Genomic DNA, 20725 nt, shown 5'->3' with positions numbered 1-20725 from the left:
GAAACGACCGATTTAAAATAGCTTATATAATCCTATTACGATTACTTTATTTTAAAAAGGATAGAAAAAAGAAAGGAACTATATTAGGAAACCGTACGATATTTTTTATAATAAGGTCTAAGTATTTATTAGTTTTTATTATCGTTTTAGAATTATAAAGGACTAATACTATGTAGTTTTTTTAAATATATTTACCGATCGTGCGGAAGAGTTTTATTTATATTATATTAGACTAGATAAGAAATAGGACTAGATTTATAATATATTAGATAGCTATTTTAATATTAATATTAATTATAATTTTTACTAGACCGATTAGATAATATTTATATTCGTACGAGTGAAAAGGGAAAACTTAGATAAGATATTTATAGAGGTCCTAGAGATGCTTTTAGATAAATTTTAAATTGTATAACGTGCTTTAAGAGAAAGATATTAGGGAGAAGTTATATTTTATATAATAGTAATTAAAATATGTCGCGGTGTTTTAGAATTAGAGTTAGCGATGATTTTTTAAAAGTTAATATATAAAGCGTTCTTTTTAGACTTATGGGTATCTATTTAAATGGCTATAAATAGGACTTTTATATTATACGATATTAATTAAATCGACCGCCGCTATATTTTAAATTTTTGCCGCTTTTAGAAGCTATCGTATAATTATTTAAAACTACTTTTTTTAAGGAAGCTACCTTAGGAATTAAGGAATAATACGAAACCTTTCGTACGATTATTTAGCTTAACGCCTTAATACTAAGGGTTTTTAGATAAGAAGTGCTTTATGTATAAGAAGGTAAGGTGCTAGTTTCGGAACTACTTTATAAAAGAACGTAACTAGACTAAAGAATAATTTTTTTAAGACTATTTACGAATATAATAGAATTCGTACGACGAGTTCGAGGTATACTTATTAGAATATAAAAGCTAATTAAAAGACGCTTCGTACGATAAAGAAAAAGAAAATAGTAACGAATTTATTTTAATATACTTTACGATATTAATATTTTTATATTATACGACGGGATAAGATGTATTTACTATTTTTAAAATTACCGATATTTAATTTTTTTTATTATACAATACGTATTTTACGACGTATTAAAAGGAACTATAAGATATAGGAGTAGCTAAGTTTTTAATAATAGGGAAACCTTAGCTTTAAATATATTTAAAAGAGTACCCCCGTACAAAAATTAATTAGAATTTAGGATCTATAAACGTATAATTCGGTGCGATTAAAAGTATATTATCTATAAGGTCGGTTAAGATTAAAAACCCTATTGGACGAGTTATTTACTACATCTTAGATATTTTAATACCCTTTTTATTTTTATTATAAGATATAAACCGTTTAAGGGCGTATTTTAATAATATAGATAATATTATCGTACGACGAGACGGTACGACAATCCTAATCCTAAGGAAATAAGGATATCTATTTTTTAACTTTAGTCGTACGGAAATAAGAGTGTTTTTTATAAAGGGTTAGCTCCGAAGATTATATCGACGTTTTAGGCACCCTCGTACGGATCGACTATACCGACTCCTAAAGGATGTTAGGTATAATAATATAAACGAATCAATCTTTTAAAAAATTTAAACCTTTTATTATTATTACTAATTATACGACCTAATACCAAAAAGATTTAAATTTTTTTTAAAAAATAATTATTATTTTAATTACGAAATTGTTATAGATGTCGTACGACTAAAGAATAAGAATATCTTATATATTATCGATACTAAAACTAGCTTTTAAAAAGTAATATTTTTAAAATTATTTTCCGTATGAGATACTTAAAATGTACTATATAAATATTAGATTTATACGTATATAAGACTATTAAACTATATCTCGCACGACCTTAAGATAAACTTTACGTTAATAAAGTTTAGGATATAAGCGAAAATTATAAGTATATTATATAAAGAGATGCTAATCGAAGTATATTAAGTAATAGGAAAAGTAAAGAGGGTATATATACCTTTACGACGAGTATACGAAATCTTATTTAAAAAACTTAGTTATAATACGGATAAGAAAATAATTTTTTAAATAGTAATTAAGGCTTTAAACGACACTATTGGACTTAATAGAATTATATTAACCTTATTAGTCTTTAGAATATACTTAAGGATTAACTTCGATTTATTACTCTTATTAAATATTATATAACGGGTAGAAGTAATTTAAAAAGCTATAAAAATATTTAGAATAATTAAAATAGATATTAAGATTAATCGTACGATTAATATTCGGAATAGACTTAATATTTAAAAAGTCCTTTTGCTACTTTTTTAAAACGACGTTTTTATTTAAAAAAAAAACTAAAAGTAGATAAGACTTTATAAGGTTATGAGTATTGACTATATAATAATTACGGTGGATATAGTTAATAACCCTACTTAGTTTCGTGCAATATATATTAAGCTATACTATTAAGAAAAGGCTATATATAAAGACTAAGACCTAAACTAAAGAAAAGTTTAATTATTATAGCTATTAACTTAACTAAGGTTAAGAGGGAGGCCGAAGAAGAAAATAATATAATAAGGCCCCGTACGATAATCGGCACGACTCTACTTAATTTAAAAAAAAAAGATAATTACGATTTAATTATTAAGCTACGATAAGATAATATTATTACGACTCTTAAAGGACCGTACGAAAAATTTAATACTATTAAGATCGACGCTTTTATTATTTAAAAGGTTTTTGCTTTTATACGATACGATTAAAAATAATATAGATTTCTTTATATTTATAAGATTAAAATAATATAAGAAATTAAAAATAAATTTATAAAACTAATTAAAAAATTAAGATTAGTTATTTAAAGGTATAGGGACGAAAAAAAGGAAAGTATCCTTATATAAATACCTATCGTTTAAAAAATAAGCTAAAGATTAGTTTTAGCTCTTAGTCTTACTTTTATACGAGATTTTAAAGCGTAAAGCGAACTACGAAATATTATTTAAGCCTATACGTAATCATACGATAAGTTTAGTAAGACTATCGTCGCTTAACTCCCTAAAGAACTCTAAGATAAATACCCTAAGGGAACGCTATTATATATCTTTAAACCTTTATACGGATTAGTAAAGTTAAGGTTATATTAATATAAAACTTATTATACTTATTATATCGATAATCTCGATATAATATAATTATTATACGACCTATACTTATTTTATACGACAAAGAATTTAAAAGATTTTAGGCTTATAGTAATATAAATTAATAATACTTTTAGTTTTATTATTATACGATTTTTAGAGAAGGAGGAGGAATAGTTTAAATTTTATAACTTTTATACGAAGCTTAAAATAATTCTAGTTTAGGACTAACCGATCGAATTTAATAAAGGCCGTATTTTAATCTTAAATAAGGATATTTTATTTAATTAGAAAGGATAAATTAAATAGCTTTATACGATCGATAAAATAGTACCCGATATTTTTTAATAATACGTTATATAGCGAGTAAAAAGGATATATATATTTTTTATATATTAGCTCGAAGCTGTATATGACTTCTTAGTAGCGGCCTAGTCTAAAAAACTAACGTTAGAAAATATAAACAATTTAAATGTACGATTATAATAGTAAATTAATAATTTAAACCGAGGGTTAAAATATATGCCATTGGATATGTTTTGTATAAGTATTTATGTCTTTATCGATAAATTATTTATTAATAACTCTAACTTCTTTTTTTAATTTGGATTTTTAATTATTTTTAGTAAGGAAACTTTTTGTATAACGATAGAGTTTAAAATTAAAAGGAATATTATTTATTAGAGTTTTATAAAGTATAAACGTGTTATACGAAGCGTTTTAATAAGTAAGCTTTATGGAATGGTAATTAGGTTCGATAGTACTATTGCTATTCGTACGATATTAAATAATATCCTAAATACTTTTATGTGTCCTAGGATTCCTTTTGTTATCTATTTTGACTCTCGGTCGCTGTACGAATGCTTAGTTAAATTAGGTATTATAAACGAGAAAAGATTTATAATTAATATAATATTATTGAGGGAATCGTATAAAAAAAAAGAAATCTTAGAGGTAAGATAGATTAATAGGAAAGATAATCCGTCAGACGCTTTTATAAAGAAGTCTCTAAATACAGTACTTAAACGACTTATTTTAATTAACTATTTAAAGATTAGAATTAAGGTATATGTAGATAAGTTAGAAAGAGAAGAAGAATATACTACTAGTCGTACGATATAACTAGTATGTATAGAGATTGTTTTTATTTTAATTAAAAATTGTTTTATTATTTATATTGTATGCCTAAGTATGTATTTATTTTATCGATCCTTTCTTATTATTTCCTTATCGCACAAACTAAACTAAAAACCTTAGATCCCTTACTTTAATATAATAAGATACTTTTTAGCAATTTTAATACCTTTAATCGTAAAACGATTTTTAATCGCACCACGAGGACGATTACTACTAAACCGACCTTTACTAAACCGACTTCTACTAAACCGACCTTTACTAAAACGACCTTTACTAAGACCGCTATTTCTATTATTATTATTATTCTCGTACGAACTACGATTAACATACTCGCAACGAGTATTATGAGATTACTAAACGTATTCAGTATAAGCTCCGTTTTAGTAGTTATAAACTCATACGTACTTACGGAACTAAGTATTAGATTATTAATATTTCTAAATATAACTTCGTACGATAGAGCTACGGGATTAAACTAAAATAGCTCGGAAGTAAACCTTACGACGGATAATACGAGTAAATAGGAAATAGAGATCCTCGTTAATAGGGAAACGTATTTAAATATCGCGCGAGGGTATCTAGGTAACCTAGCGCTTTTGATTTTGGAAAGATATTAATATAAATTAAAAAATAATAAGGAAAAGACTATACGAATATTAATATAAAGAGAGATTATAAGGTTACGATTCGGACTAGATTTAATAAGTAGAGTAACGTAACGAATACCTTAGGGATCCGTATAAACTTTAATAGCTCCTATCGGGGTAATAAACTGAGTATTCTAGTTACCGAGAACGAGCTGGTTAGTAAGAATAAAAGATATATTAACTCGTACGAAGTTAATATGGAAAGTTATTATTAATATATAATAGAAAAAGCTTTGTTATTTAGGTTGTTTATGGAATTAATATAGAGGTAAGAAAATAGAGGGCTAAAAGGGGGGCAGAAGCTGCTTTTATATACCCTCTTATATAAATACTTAAGTGAGTATTTATAGAGGTAGTGAATTAGTATAGAAGGTCTATACGGGTGATTTACTATAGCTACTTCGGATTAAGTGAATTAGTACGATAATCGTATATGTGATTTACTAATGAGTTTAATCTTAATATCGACTTATCCGTTAGTTAATAAATAACTGTTTTGTTTTTATTTAATTATATAACGGATTGTTATTATATTTATTTAGGTTAAGGGCGTAGGAGTTTTATTTATTGTTTTAGAAAATAAGTAACTATCGTCGTATAATAACTTATTTATTTAGTTATTAATTAACTCGATAAGACGATAATTAGTTTAACTTAGTTATTAATTTAGGGAATGGCGTACGTTTACTAATAAAAAAAAAAAGTTTTTAATATTAGAATAATAATAACTAGGATTAAACGTACGGTATATTAAGAGTGACTGAACCTCTGTTTAGTCACGTAGATATTCCGATACGTAACTAGCTCTGGTTGCGTATATGGATATATTCCGAAACGCCTTCCTTATTGTACGAATTTAGGAAGATTATTATAGAATAGAATCACTTCTTTGATTACTAACTTGTCACCGGGATCTGTGTATATATCCCCCTTAGTCCGTCCAACAGCTCGGTTAATAAGTCGTTAATTAAGTCATTATATAATTAAAGATCGCTAACTTTATAAAATTAGCCGATATTAAAATAACTACCGATTAAAAAAGGAGATAATAATATATTTATACGTTAGCGTTTTAGAGGATATATTATATTATTAAGGCTATATTCCGTAACTCGGCGGCATAGATTATGCCGGGGTTTAGCTATTAAAAGCAATATATATTAATATTAAGTATAAAGACTACGATAGTAAAGGAAATTTAGAATAAGGAAAATATATAGGAGTAGACCGGCAGAATCTGGATGTATTAATAATAAAATTTTGAGCTAATTAGGATAGTAGATGTGCATGCCGCTGTAAGGTGCATGCCTCTATATTAATTTTATATGCCTCTATATTAATTCCTTTTATTTATTAAATATTACGTAAGACTTGTTTAAACCCTTTTCCTTAAGTCGTTTAATAACTAAATCTATTTAATAAAGTTAACCGGTTTTTTAATTTATTCGTAGATTATACTTTTATAACTACGAGATTCTTAAAATAACGTCAATATCTTCAATCTCTATAATATCGTATTTTAATTATTTTAATTAATTATTAATATATATCATAAGGTATATAGTCTCCTAGTTAATATATCCATCGTTATAATTAACTTATTCTTTTTTTACCGTTCGTAAGGTATATAAGTTCGTTTTTTATATTTATAATAATTTATATTTATTTACCGTTCTTAATAAAATAAAGATTCCTTAAGCGCTATTATTAATAATAACGTTTATATCGTATTCGTTTATTTAAAATTTAAGTCGTAAATATTCCTTATCAGGGAGTATTATAAAATATAAAAACTTATTTATTTTAACCGCTTTTTATTATTTTTTAATAATTAATATACTTAGTTTTTTAATATCTTAAGGGCTAGTACTCGTTCTTTTTTTATAAGCCGTTTATAATTAATTATTAAATCAGGACGCCTCTATCTTTTAATAAATAAATATAATATATTAATAATATCGTAAATATCATTCATTTTTTTGTTAATAAGTTCTCTCCCCTTAAGAAATAATTTATAATTTCTAAATATTTTAATATTAAATTATATATTTAGAATATATTGGTTATATAGGTAATCTTTTAAATCCTTAGTAAGCTAATTTAGTTCTTTTTAAAAGCTTATAAATTCTTATTATTCTAACTATTTATTTAAATCGGCTTCCTCTTTAATAATAAAATCGTTAATATTAAATAATATTTTATAATCGATTTTTAATTAAATATATCGTCGAGCGACGTCGCAAGGTTTATTTAAGTTATAAAACGATTATTAACTTATTAACTATTCGTAATTTAATATATTAATATTATCTAAAAAGGGGTCGTAATCTAGTCCCTTAATACTAAATTCCATAAATATATCGTTAATAATTTCTTTACTTAAATTATCTAATTTAATATTTTTTTTAAATATAAAAAAGTTTTATTTTAAATAAAGTATATTATTTTTTATTATTATTTTAAATTATTTATATAATCGCTATTATAAAATAATAAAGACTATTGCTATAATTAAATATTAAAAAATATAAACGTTTATTGTATAATAAGCCTCGTTTAGTTCCTTAATATATTAATAATAACGTTTTTTTAATATCTAAAGTCCGTATATTAAATATATAATATCTATTTTTTTATTAATTTCGTATTTTAATTAAAAAAAGTCTTTTTTTATTTTAGTTTTTAATCGCTTTTAAAATCGTTATTAAAATAGGGCGAGTATTATTTTTATATTTAATTACTTTTTCTTTAATAATCGGCCGGCTTTATAATAACTAATTAAAATACGAATATAATCTTCGTTATAATCCTCTATTATTAAAAAGCGTTATTCATAATATTAAATTATTTTATTAAATATTTATTATATTATATAAATAGATTTATTTAAAATTTATATTTTATAAGCTAAGATCTCGTTTTTTAACTAAAATAGGTCGTTTTTATTTTTAATTACTATCTTTTTTTTAATTTACCTCTTATTATCGTAAAAGTTTACGCTCGTTTAAGAAAATTAATAAGTTATATTTTAATTATTTTATATATTATTAATAATATTTAAATATACTCTTTATTATAGTTTTCAATAATTTTAAAACATTAAACTACTTTTTATTTATTTATTATAATAAGGGTTCTATTAAAGGGTTTCTTAAGGTATTATCTTTATTATTTTTTACTATCTTAGTAAATAAGGTAGTTATCGTCGTAATATATAGTCTAAAAGAGTAATTTATAAAATATTTTTTTAAAAGTGATATTAATTTATTTCTTAAGGATAGGTCGTTATTAAATTTGTTTAGGCTATTTATAATTTTTAATTATATATTTTAGCTTATTATAATTATAATATTTAAATTCTTTTTTTTAATAGGATTAGTCCCGTTTCGTTATATTAAAGTTTATAAGTCTATTATATTATTTATAAATAGTAGTTTATTAAGGGTTATTATTCCCGTTATAATAATATCTTTAGTTAAAGTTATATTAAAATTACTATTAATATTTATATTTTAAGTTAGGTTCTTATCGTTATTTTTTTTTTTTTTTATAAAAACGGTTATTAATTTTAATTATAAGTTCTATATATTAAAAGAAATCGTTTAGTTTATTAATCTTAATAAGTTCGTTCTTAACCTTATCTTTTAATCTTTAATAAAATATAAAAATCTTAATATCGTTAATAAAATTAAATTAAGTATTAAAATATCTAAACTTAACTAAATAGTCCTTTATTAATTTAATTTATCAAAGTTATAATATATCGCGCTCGATTCATCGTTTTTTATTTAAATTTCAAAAAAGCGATTTAAAAACTTTTTTAAACTTATTAAAGTTATAATAAATATTTTATATTTCGATAAAATATTTATTAAAAGTCTTTTTCTTAAAATACTCTTTTTAAAAAAATTTAAATTATTTAAAAACTCGTTTTTTAAAAAAGCTAGCGGCGTATACGACCTTCTCGATTTTATTATTAAAATCTTTTTAATAAAAGTTTTAAAAATTTTTAATTTAAATTAAGAATCTTTTTAAAATTCTAAAGGTCTTATTAAAAATAATAAATATATTAAATTTAAATTTTTATTATCTTTTATTAAAAAAAATAATAATAATATTAATAATATTTTAAAATATATTTACTTAATCGGCGAGGTTTAAAGCTTTTTAACGTTTACTTTTAAGTTTTTTAAATATAATATTAAATATTTTTTATATTTTAATAATATCGCGGTCGTTTTTAATTTAAGCTTCCGTTAATTAAACGGTATTAATATTAAAAAGTTTATTTAATTTTTTATTACATTTAATATTTTTTTAATAGCCTTACGTATCTAAGCGTATATTATTTAATTAAGGATTACGTTTTCGTTAAAATCGAATTTAATATTAAGCATTTTTAAATCTTTTTTAACTTAAAAGAGTTTAGTATTTAAAACCTAAGGCTATTTATTTTTATTAAAAAAAAATTAAATAAATATCGTTCGTACTATTTAATAAGTTTTTATAAAATCGATTTACTAAATAAAAATAATTAAAATATTATAATTAATTAATCGTAATAAAATTTATATTAATAAAAATTAAGGCTATAATATTCGTAAATAATAATCGTTTTAAAAATAACTTTAATAAAGCTTATTATTTATAAATCGTAAAATAAATAAAACTTTAATAATTAATTATAATCTTATTAAATAAGTTTTTAATAAAAATAACTAAAAGCGATTATTAAATTTAATATAAAAATTAATTACTAAAAAAGTTATAAAAATCTATTTTTAAGCCTAGCTTAGGCTATTTTATATATAAATCTTAATTATAAATATATCTTTTATAATATCTTATTTACTATTATTTAACTATTTATTAAACGGTCGTCCGTTTTATATTTTTATAATCGCCCGTTTTATTTATTTATAAACGTTCGTTTTTTATTTTATTATATAATCGTAATTATATAACTTATTTATAATTTTTTTGTCCTAAAGGAGGCCGTCTAAGTTCTTATTATTATATATATAATATAGTAACCGCCGTAGTATTACGACTTAACACGCATTGCCAGACCAAGGCCCTGCCCTACAGGACCTACAACGGCTACTATACTATATATATAACAATAAAAACTCAAACGGCCTCCCTCAGGACAAAAAAACTATAAATAAATTATATAACTACGATTATATAATAAAATAAAAAACGGACGCCCGCAAATAAATAAAACGAATAATTATAAAAATATAAAACGGACGACCGTTTAATAAATAATCGGATAATAATAAATAAGATATTATAAAAAATATATTTACGATTAGGATTTATATATAAGATAGCCTAAGCTGGGCTTAAGGACAGACTTCTATAGCTTTTTTAGTAATTAATTCTTATACTAAATCTAACGATCGCTTTTAACTACTTTTATTAAGAACTTATTTAATAAAATTACGATTAATTACCGAAGCCTTACTTATTTTACGATTTATAAATAATAACTTTACTAAAGCTATTCTTACGACGACTATTGTTTATAAGTATCGCAGCCCCGACTTCTGTTAATATAAACCTTACTACGACTAGCTGGCCGTAATACGTAGGTCCTATAGGGCAGGGCCCTGGTCTGGTAATGCGTGTTAGGTTATAACAATTGTAAGGATTATAAAAATATTAAATATAAGTTTATTTAAAATTAAATAAGTTAGTTAATAGTTAATTTATTATTAGATTAAATTAAAGACCGGCTAAAGGATAATTTATAAGTAATATTAATTAAGCTTAGGCGTATAATTAATTACTATTTTTATTATTTAAAATATTAATTATTATTAATATTATAAGTCTTTTATAATATTCTTTAAAATCGTAAAAGTAATAAAAATAATTTATAATTATCGTAATAAAAAAGGGAAAAAAGGATTTATTATCTCGTTTATATATTATTTTTATTAATAATTATAAAGCTTTTTTTTTATATCGAATAGCTAATAGTTTTATTTAAGTATAATTTATCTTTTTTTTAACTATTTTAATTTTTATTTAAAATAAAAAATAATTATTATAATATAAAATAAAAAATCGCTTAATTTAATATAATATTTATTAAAAACTTATTAAATATTAATAATTAATAATTAAAAATATTTTTATAAATTAAAATTATTATTAAGAAATAGCTCCGCCCGTTCTTTAAATATATATTTAAATTAAATAAAACAAAGGATATTATTTAATATTAAAAATTAAAAAAAAAGTTAAGATATAAATTAATAACGAATTAACCGTTAATAAAATAATATTATTTATATTAATTTTAATTACAATATTATAATTTAAAAAGCCGTAAAATATATTTTTTTTTTAAAAAGTTTATTATATAACTTTTTTTATTTTTTAAAATAGTTAATAAAATACTCAAGACTTATTATTATTTTTTATAAACGGTTATAGCCGTCTTTTTTATTTTAGCTTTAATATTTTATTATTTAAAAGTAAAATAACTTAAATATTGTTTTTAGTTTAGCTAATAATTATTAATTATTATTATTAAGAACGTTATTAATAAAGATCCGTTATTTTAAATTTTTATAAATTTAATTAATTATTAAAAAGGTATAAATCTATTTTTTTTTATAAAAAGCGCTATATTATAGAATATATTATTATTAAATATTAATATAAGCTTTTATAACGACTTTTTAAAAAAAATAAATATATTATTTTTGTTAATCTTATTATTAATTTTAAAAAAGGCTTTATATTATTGAAGCGATAAGTAAATAAATTTAATAACATTTTAAAACTTATTAATAAGGCCTTTAGTATATTAAAAGTTAAGATCTTTTTAAAATTATTTAGCGTTAATTAGTATATTTAATTTTTATTTAAATGTTTTTTTATTATTACTAAATAAAAAAGCCTTATTAATAAGGTTAAAAATATAATTATAGTATTTAATTTTTTAGTTAAAAACGTCTTCTTAAGTATAGGTATAAAATAATATAAAATATAAATAACCTAAGTAAATATTATTATTTAAAATATTATTATAAATAATTACTCCGATTTAATTATTTAATTTTTAATCGTTTATTATAAATTTTATAATTTAAATAATATTAACTTTATTATAAGTATTATATTAACGTTATAAAATAATAAAATATTATATTTATTATTTAATATAATTTAAAAAATAAATAAAAACGGCGATAATAATATTCCGTATTAACGAGGTTTATGAATTAAATAATAAATAGACTTTTATTATTAACTTCCAAATCTTTATTTTAATTATATTTTTCTTTTTAATAAAGATCCTATTTAGCTCTTTTTTTATATTTTTATATAATAATAAAAATTCGTTAATAATATTATAATTTAATTAATAAAAAAAAATTTAGAAATAAAGATTTTAAAAAGTTATAAATAGGCTATTATTATTAATAATATATTTAATTATTAATTCCTTAATTCTCGTTACTTAGCCTTTTATAATAATATTAAAAATAAATTTCTATCTCTTTAGTATAAAGTCGTATTTTAAAGATTTTAATAAATATAATAACTTATTAAAATTTAAATTTATTATTTAATATTTTAATTTTAAATAAGCCGTTATTAAGTTTATAATTATTATTTTAAAATAAATAATAATACTTATTTTATTATAACGACGATAAAATTAAAAGATTTTATTTTAATTATTTTTATTATAAATTTTTTAAATAAAGACCTTTTTTAAACGGATTTACGATTTTTTTAGTTTTACGCTTTTTTATAATATTAAATTATTATTTATAAAAGTTTTTTTTTTTAAATTATTTTTAAAAAGGCGAGGAGGTTATTACGAATATTAAGGTCGGTTAATAATATAAAATTAACGTTTATTAAGGTTTATAATTATAAAGTAATCCAAAGCGGTTATAGTATATTAAAAATCGTGCGATTTATTATTAATTAATTAATTATAATATAACGAATCGATTAATATATAATTTAATTAATTTTAATAATAATTATAATAATTATAAAAAGTTAAAAATAGTAATATATAATTTCGTTAGTTTTATCGATATTAAAAAAAAAGGGTATTAATTAATTAAAAAGGTTTTTTTAAATTTTAAATATTAAAGGGTATTAAATCTAACGCTATATACTATTTAAGCTTTTTTTTTAATAATAATTATTAATAATATTTTATATAATTAAATAATATAATACCTTATTTATAATTATAAATAAGGAGTCGTAGGTTCGAATTTTATTATAAAAGTTTATATTATTTATAATAAACTTAGCGGTTTATTTAAATAATATATATTTTTAATTAATTTAGCTTTAGATTTTCTTTTTTTTAAACGATTTTTATTTAATTAAATAGGTTAAATATAAGGCCTTACGATATTTAATTATTTGACTTATTGAAATCCTTATATTTGATTATTTGTTTGATTTATTTGTTTGATTGATTTGAATGGGTAGGTGCGCTGAGTTCTTTGTCTTGCTGTATAAGTCCCAATCGGTCATGTAGATACTTGGTCTCTTGGAGATCGTATCATAGTGGATGTTGAAGCAGAGCTGGCTAACACAGCCACGCAAAGACAGTGTCAACAACGGACCAGGTTCTTCTTTCCCAACAGGACGCAGAGCGCTTGGGAAAGTAGAAACGTGGTTGTCGACGTGCCTCAGTACGGAGAAATCCGCTAACTGCGAGGACTTTTTGGGCCTCGACGTAGTCCATTTACTCTTTAGAACTCCCTTTCTTGTCGATTGTGACTCCACTGTGCTGCCTCTGCCCTGCTTCAAGAGCGTCGTAAATCAAGGTAGAGAAGTGACAGCCTCGTTAAGCCGAGAGCTGCATTCGTTTGACAGCTTCATCGCAGATCTAGAGAAAATGCGAAGAAATTGAACCTGGTTCGAATAAGGGTTTCGGTATCTTCAAGCATTCGGCGCATTGGAAGTTCTTTGATGATTCCCCGCGAGGGTATTTCTCGACTTGAGCCATGGATGATTAGCTGGGGAAAAGTTTCGTAGGTTTATTCAGAAAGTCCTATCCACAACTATTTGTCAGGTAACGGGGACGCCAGAAAGTTCAGGCCATCGTCATGCAATTAAAGCCCGTTGCTATTTTGTCATTAATGATCCAGAGTTACCTACGAGGAACAACGAAAACTGTAGCTGCAGCTGGATCGGGTGAGAATGTTTTCTTGTCTAAATAAAGGGCGGAGAATCACATGGTTCGCCATTGCCTATTGTAGGCTAAAGAAACATGCAGTAGTCTCTCTGCATGACTAGTTTTCTTTGGGAAACGAACTAAGTTTCCACTGGTTAACGATGTCTAGGATGGTTGCACAGCATGTCCAGCTGCTCCCGCAGGTCACTATTGTCATTGATGATACCCTACCCAACAGGGCAATTGACTGGTGTTACTCTGCCAAGCAACATACGAATCCACGAATCAGTCAACCACGCTCTGATAATCCGCTTGTCCTACGATAATCGACGGTCACAACGAAGACCACGACCCTATGGCTCTAGCCTCCGACGTTTAGGTGCAGCCCATGTGAACAGAATATTAAGTACGGCTACTGCTATCAGCTCACCTATGGTTTTCAGCCCGGTATCCATAATCCTCCACTTGGACCGTTGTGCCTTAGGGATGTCATTCCACGCAGTATATGTATAGTCTTTATGCCGATAAGCACATTGTTCAAGTTGAACACTCTATTTCTAAGGTTTCGAAAACAGCAAGTCTAGCGGCTACATCGCTTCCAACAGCTTCTTTATTGCCCGGTGTCTGTTTGGCTCTTCTTTGTCTGCCCTCTTTGTACACGGGTCTTTATCTGAGTTCCTTGCCATAATGAGTTTGCAGTAATCCTTCCCAATACTACTTGCGTCATTCTATAGTTGGTCCTCGGAATCAACGCAAAACCGAAATGGAATAGTATGTGGCTATCTTACTATCTCTGCAAATTTACATGTAGGTACCTAATCATGGATGAAGTTATTCCCGTCTTTCAAAAGACAGTCCGCATGAACATTGGTGGCGGGTATTCCATTGATGTCTCAGTGACGCCCAGCAGCCCTAATCTACCATTAGACTAGGCAGACCAGGATTCGGATCAATCCAAAGGCATCAGCATCGTGGCGCTAGGTGTCGGGCAAATGTGGGGTGGAAGAGCTTGCTGGCATACTGAAAAGTCCTGTTTGAAATAACTGATTTATTTGATCAATCAAAATCGCTGGAAAGTAAACTTGCTAAGCCTACGCATCAAGAACGCCATTGATTCTATTTAGGAAAGAAAGAAGAAAAAGAAGAAACAAAACATCGCCGCTTAAGCGTTGACGCAAGAGAACTTGGAAAGTTTGAAGAATCCGCATTCGCCCGTCGTAGTCTTCCAGGCCTGACAGTTGCCGCAAACACGGTCCACCGTAACTCTACAGAAATGATGATAGCCGCGGCCGTCGACGCCGCGCCAATTCGAGGTCGTCAGGCCTCGGTCGGCGCCGGGGATGCGGGCCGAGACGGTGGAGCCAAGCTCGATGGGGCGGGCGAGGCCGTCAAACGTGCTATATCCCGGGTACCAACCGTCAGTTCAGTGCCTCATACCAGACCAAACTGTCAAGAACGATATTTTTTTTTTTTTGGAAAGGGAGATGTCTTACGCTGTGCACTGGCAATCCTGGGGGGCGGGGCAGTTGCCGCGCGCTACGAGCTCGGCATTCTGAGGAGCAGGCTGGGCGCTGGGGGCAGCGTAGGCAGTCGAGAAAAGGGCAATTGATACAAAAACGAGTGAGAACTTCATTTTGATGGAAGTAGTCTTGAAAGAGTGAATTGAAGTAAAAGGCCTAGGTGATGTACTGAAGGAGTAAAGGAATGAAGTTGATCGAGCTTGGACTGCAGCTCATTTGCCGTGAGACCTCAACGGTCATCTATATCTTTCATTTCAGATGTCATCCCAGCGGCTCGTCTTGGCTCATTAAGGTTTCCCCAAAATCGTCTAGGAAGACTGCGATGAGACGAAACTAGTTCGATAGAGTTCGGATTGACCCGAAGCTCTAGTACGCCTCGTCTCATGTTGGATCCAGCAATTTCCTCGTGGGTGGCGCCGCTGTGAGAGCAATCCGTTCTTTTTCATGAGGCAGGAAAGGAAATTTGATTGATTGCTTCAGACTATCGTATCGGAGGGCCCGGGGACGTGCGATTGCGCAGCCAACATTAGGTCTAGCCTGTCTTGCGAGTCAGGAAATGACCGAGTTGCTGGCAACTCGGCTCCAGAAACTCGGCTAATTTGGGCCAAGTACGAGATTATATGTCGAGAATGCGAGATGCGAAAGTCAAAGAGTGCGAGTTGTAGCCAAGAGGTAATTGCGAGACGCTGGTGGCATATCTATCTGGGTGCGTCCAACCTTTTGAAAAAGTATGGTCATCGTCCTTTTGCAGCACTGAAGGCACGAATAATTACGCTGAACTTCTTGGCTGGAATTCGTTTCGTTTTCTACACGTATCATATCAGACACCCGGTTTTCCTTTAATCGTAGAAGCATGAAGTATTTCAGTATATAGCAACTCTATAGAGTGCGAGTGCTCCACTCTGATTTGACATTCCCAGTATTTCTGAATTAGGCACTTGGTCATGTCAAAGTCGGTCGGTTAAGAGTCCTCCTGGTAGTTGTCCTCGCAGTTCGAGCTGATCGTGGTGGTTTGGTAGGATGTGCTAGTGCATGTCTCTGAGAAGTCGCCAGTCGCGACTTGGACAACAGCAATGGCCAGCAGGGGGAGAGTAGCAAGCACAAGCGTGATGAATGATGTGATGACAGAATAACGATGAAAGAGGGTAAGTAGCAATTTTGTGTTTGTAATGGAGGTAAGAGGCGAGCTACTAGGAGTTGTGATGTGCTCTATATGCCATACTAGTTGAGCCGACCCTTATGCCAGGTTTGGCCTAGTGTGATGGAGGCACGGTGTCCTCGAAGAGAACGCTGCAAACCCTGAGGAGCTGCTGAGTCACGATTACTTCTGAAGCTTGAAACATGAGGTGGAAAAGCTAAATCACTTGAAGCTCGCATTAGTCTTGCCGCGCAACGCGTGGACAGCAGAGTCGGCATCAGTTCGCAGGCTGTCTCTCAACTTCAGAGGCTGATTTCGTCCCCGACGAATACAGGGTGCGGCTTGATATGAAGTCCAGCAGGCGCTGATAATGCAGGTATCAATTGTCTCTAAATTTCCTAAAACTCCGACGGGACCACCCTCTCTTCACCCCAAGAGCTCGTGCAGACCTTCTTCCCTCAGCGTCTCTCTCACTGCCTCTAGAACCCTCGCGTGAACCGACGGCGGTGCCGCAATGAAACCGTAGTTGGCCTTCATTTTCCGTCCCGCGACGAGATTGACAGGGTTGCCGTCCACGTCCGTAACCTTCCCGCCCACCTCCTCGAAAAGCAGCATGGCGCCCGCGTGGTCCCAAATCTTGGCAAGTCGGTCGCGCCGCCTGTAGGCCCAAAACGTGCAATTCGCCTGGCCGAGACCGAGGACCGTCCACCGCAGCACCCAGCCGAGCAGGTCGTTGCCCGGGTACGCGACGCCGAGGCGGTTGGCGACTTTTTGGTGGATCCCCGGCGCCCCCGATTCGGAGCCCTCGATGCAGGTCACCGAGACCAAGGATTGCGTGTCCACATCGGCATGGCGGGGGATCTTTGCGGGCGCGAGATCGATTGGGCCTGGAAGCGGCCGGATAAATGTTCCGTGCCCTCTGACGGCGAACATGATGCTGCCGGTGCCGGTGGGGTCGATGGAGTCGTTGTTGATGGGCGCTTTTGCGTCGGCCGAGAGCAGCGGCAGACCGACGATGCCGACGCTCTGCTTCCCGTCCTCCATCAAGCATACGTTGATGGCGTAGAGCTCGCCTCGCACAAACGTCTTTGTCCCGTCAATGGGGTCGAACACCCAGAAGCGACCGGTTGGTGAAGGATCGCTCAGGCCGCACCAGTCAATCATGTCGCACATCTCTTCTGGGGACGCCGGCAGCTTGCATAGTGAATCGGCCTCCTTGTCGTTCTCGACCTGCTGCAGCAGTGCCCATACGGACGCGAGGAGTTCGGGGTTTTCGCGGAGGTCGGCGGCGGACTCTTCGCCCACAAACTTATCGTCGGGGAAGGCGGCGTGTAGTGTGCTCGTCAAGAGGGCCTGGATGGCGAAGTCGGCGACGGTGACTGGGCTGAGGTCCTCCTTTGTCACGACGCCCTTGTCATCTTTGACGAGGACGCGGCGGCTGAGCTTGGCGCCATGCTGGATTGCTGCGATGGCAGTTGCCAACTCCCGAGCGTACGGTCCGTCCATGGTCGTCGTTGAAGGATGGGATTTGCCGTGGAGTGAGATGAGATGAGGTGGGTGGTGGTGAGGAGTCTCGATGATAGGTGGGGTGGATTTGACAGCGCTGATCGTGCAGAGTGGGTTCAGTGAGTACCTAGGCAGTTGATGAGTCAGACGATTGATGTGGATGCTGATGAGAATGCAGAATGCGGTTGCGGTTGTTCATGCAGGTTTGACGTTCGCAACCTAAAAGAATGTGGTGGTAGCCGTTGATGTCCTGGCATGAGAATGTTTGAATGCAGTTTCTGGAATGGCACCGATGATGTCAGACCACAAGGTTAGGCGCTCTTTTTCCAAGTGCCTTCCCGACGCAAATTTTGCCGGGAGAACTCCGGTGACGTGGTAAGCTGTGGCCCCGGCATCGGTGTCGGCAGCCCCGGCTCGAAAAGCGGGCCCCGTCTCCGCCTTCAAAAGCTTCAGATCCGACTTTGAGGGGCAACAACATTCAATATGGTAGGAGCTTATACATGATGCATGAAGGGTATCACAAGTTCGTCGCTGCTGACCTATCTTCGTTACCAAGTTGAAGTTGAAGAGAGTCTACTGAGTGCCACTCCTTGCCCAGAATCTCATTTTGGCAGGCCCGAAGTGCAGGTTTGCATGATGTATTTCACTGATGGAACATCTGGTAAGCAATACTGCCACTCAAGTCAAGGCAAGAGAATGTCACTTACTTTCTTTCCACGTGCGTCGTTTGTGGAACAACACGCCACGCAAATACCACAGCCGGGCACACCACACAGCTACCAATGCATCTCGCATCGCCCGGTCCAAGGACACGAGAATGTTGAGGCTGTACATGCCCGCCTGGGCTTCCTCCACTGCCAATCTCGATCCGTTACGGTCGAGCCAGTCAAAGACTTCATTGTTGCGCCGAACGTCAAATAACAGCTCTCGCGCCTCGTACTCAATCCTGTTGTTCGCCTTACGACCTACAAGCCACGCTTTACACTCGCTCTTTCCGATTTTCAGAAATTTGAGCCCGATGCTACCCAGACCGCTCCGAGATGTTGGTTTAATGTAGTACGGGAAAGCTTCTTGAATGATGGCGGGCGGGCGCTCCAAGTTAAAGATGTGCCTCGGATTCGAAACGATTTCAGGAGCAAGGCCGGAATCGTAGGCGCGTTTCTTGATACTGTAGTCGATACGGCTGAACTCCACCAGTGTATCAGTCTCCCGCAGAAAATCTATCTGATGGTTGATCTCAAAGATGCCAGGCGCGTCGATGTTCCGGGAGTTGGCGGAATGGATGTACCGGCCTGCCAAGCGAAGTGTGTCTGGTGGAATGCCCTCTTGGACGGCAGCAGCGTCAGCCGCGTAGTCCGGCGGCAGATCCGGATTGGCGTGGGATTCAGCCATGTGATTCTCCGATCCCTTCTTCTTGGTCTCTACGGAATAAAAATATTGTAGTGAGACTTTGGTTATCGAGCTGCTATGAAGAAAGATTATGCAGCCGAAATAACACCTTGGTCATGTTACTTGTTGGGTAAATTGCAGTGAAATGAAAGCGCAGAGGTCGAGCGTGGTGGCATGGTTTTGAAGGTTAATGAGGTCATGCGCAACATCAAATGAGCCGTGAGAGGCCCAAACAGCAAGCGTTGACCGGGCGTGCTTACTGTACGTGCAAAGAGCTAATCAATTGGCTCGTTGCTACCGCTGCCTAAGCAGGTGGGCGACAAAGAAACATGGGAACGCTACGTCGTGCGGAACTACGGCAAACGCATCACAATTTGATTGGGTCTTGTGCTCTGTCAGCAACTCGCCCAATGCGTGTGCGGCATATTTGAAATACCGCAACAACGAAGTCAGCTGCGCTCACGTAGTTGCCCGAGTTGTATGGAAACTCAGTTTTGCAAAGATGTATGGAGTTCAAGACAAGTTGCGCCATTTCCAATCACCCATGAATCACTTGAGGTTCCGAGTGATGATCCGCCAACTTTTGTGTTCTGACTTCTTCCATCAGAGCATGCGTTTCAGCCTAGAATTGTATTCATTGTCCATTTCGCGAAGTTGATTTAAAAGTTGTTTTTACTTGCACTTGAGGTTATATCAGCTCGGTGTAGCAGATGGCTAGTGTTGTTATCAGCAATACCTTCAGCAAAGTTTGGTCTAGTGCAACGGACTAGTGCAACGAATGCAATGAACGTTCTTTGAGAGTGACACTCAGCCTCATGTTGATCTCATGGCAAGGTAGCAATTGAATCTGTGCGATTGCGGAGAGTTTACAGCCCCAAGCACTTGCTCCCATATGCGTTTTTGTCAACTCAATAAGACGGACTCGCAACAGGGTTGTGGATTCTGGTCCAGCAACTGTTTAATGTAAGGCCAGACAAGGGTGCTAGACCTCTAATCCCTTGCGGCAAAGTGTAAAGGGAATGGCGGCGGTAGAAGATGCTTTTCCTAGATAGCAACGTCTCTGCAACTGTACACTGGCCGTAGGCCTTCCAGCGCTTAT

The 20725-nt window shown here is 31.3% G+C and overlaps 2 protein-coding genes across 2 annotated transcripts; both read right to left on the bottom strand.

Annotated features, from left to right (window-relative positions):
- Window positions 1-15235: 15235 nt before the first annotated feature.
- On the bottom strand, window positions 15236-15706 carry CORC01_04021 (uncharacterized protein; the record flags this gene model as incomplete). The annotated part of the gene is made up of 2 exons (XM_022615669.1): window positions 15236-15470; window positions 15567-15706. The coding sequence occupies 2 exons, from the start codon at window positions 15704-15706 to the stop codon at window positions 15236-15238; spliced, it is 375 nt and encodes a 124-aa protein (XP_022477846.1).
- Window positions 15707-17157: 1451 nt separating this feature from the next.
- Window positions 17158-19629, bottom strand: CORC01_04020 (3',5'-bisphosphate nucleotidase; the record flags this gene model as incomplete). The annotated part of the gene is made up of 3 exons (XM_022615668.1): window positions 17158-18364; window positions 18542-18696; window positions 19018-19629. 3 exons carry the CDS (start codon window positions 19627-19629, stop codon window positions 17158-17160), a joined length of 1974 nt encoding a protein of 657 aa, XP_022477845.1.
- Between the last annotated feature and the right edge of the window lie 1096 nt (window positions 19630-20725).

Source organism: Colletotrichum orchidophilum, assembly GCF_001831195.1.
Source record: "Colletotrichum orchidophilum strain IMI 309357 chromosome Unknown Scaffold_25.1, whole genome shotgun sequence".
NCBI lineage: Eukaryota > Fungi > Ascomycota > Sordariomycetes > Glomerellales > Glomerellaceae > Colletotrichum > Colletotrichum orchidophilum.
Note: the sequence above shows the minus strand (reverse complement) of the source record. Positions and strands in the feature narration are given on the sequence as shown.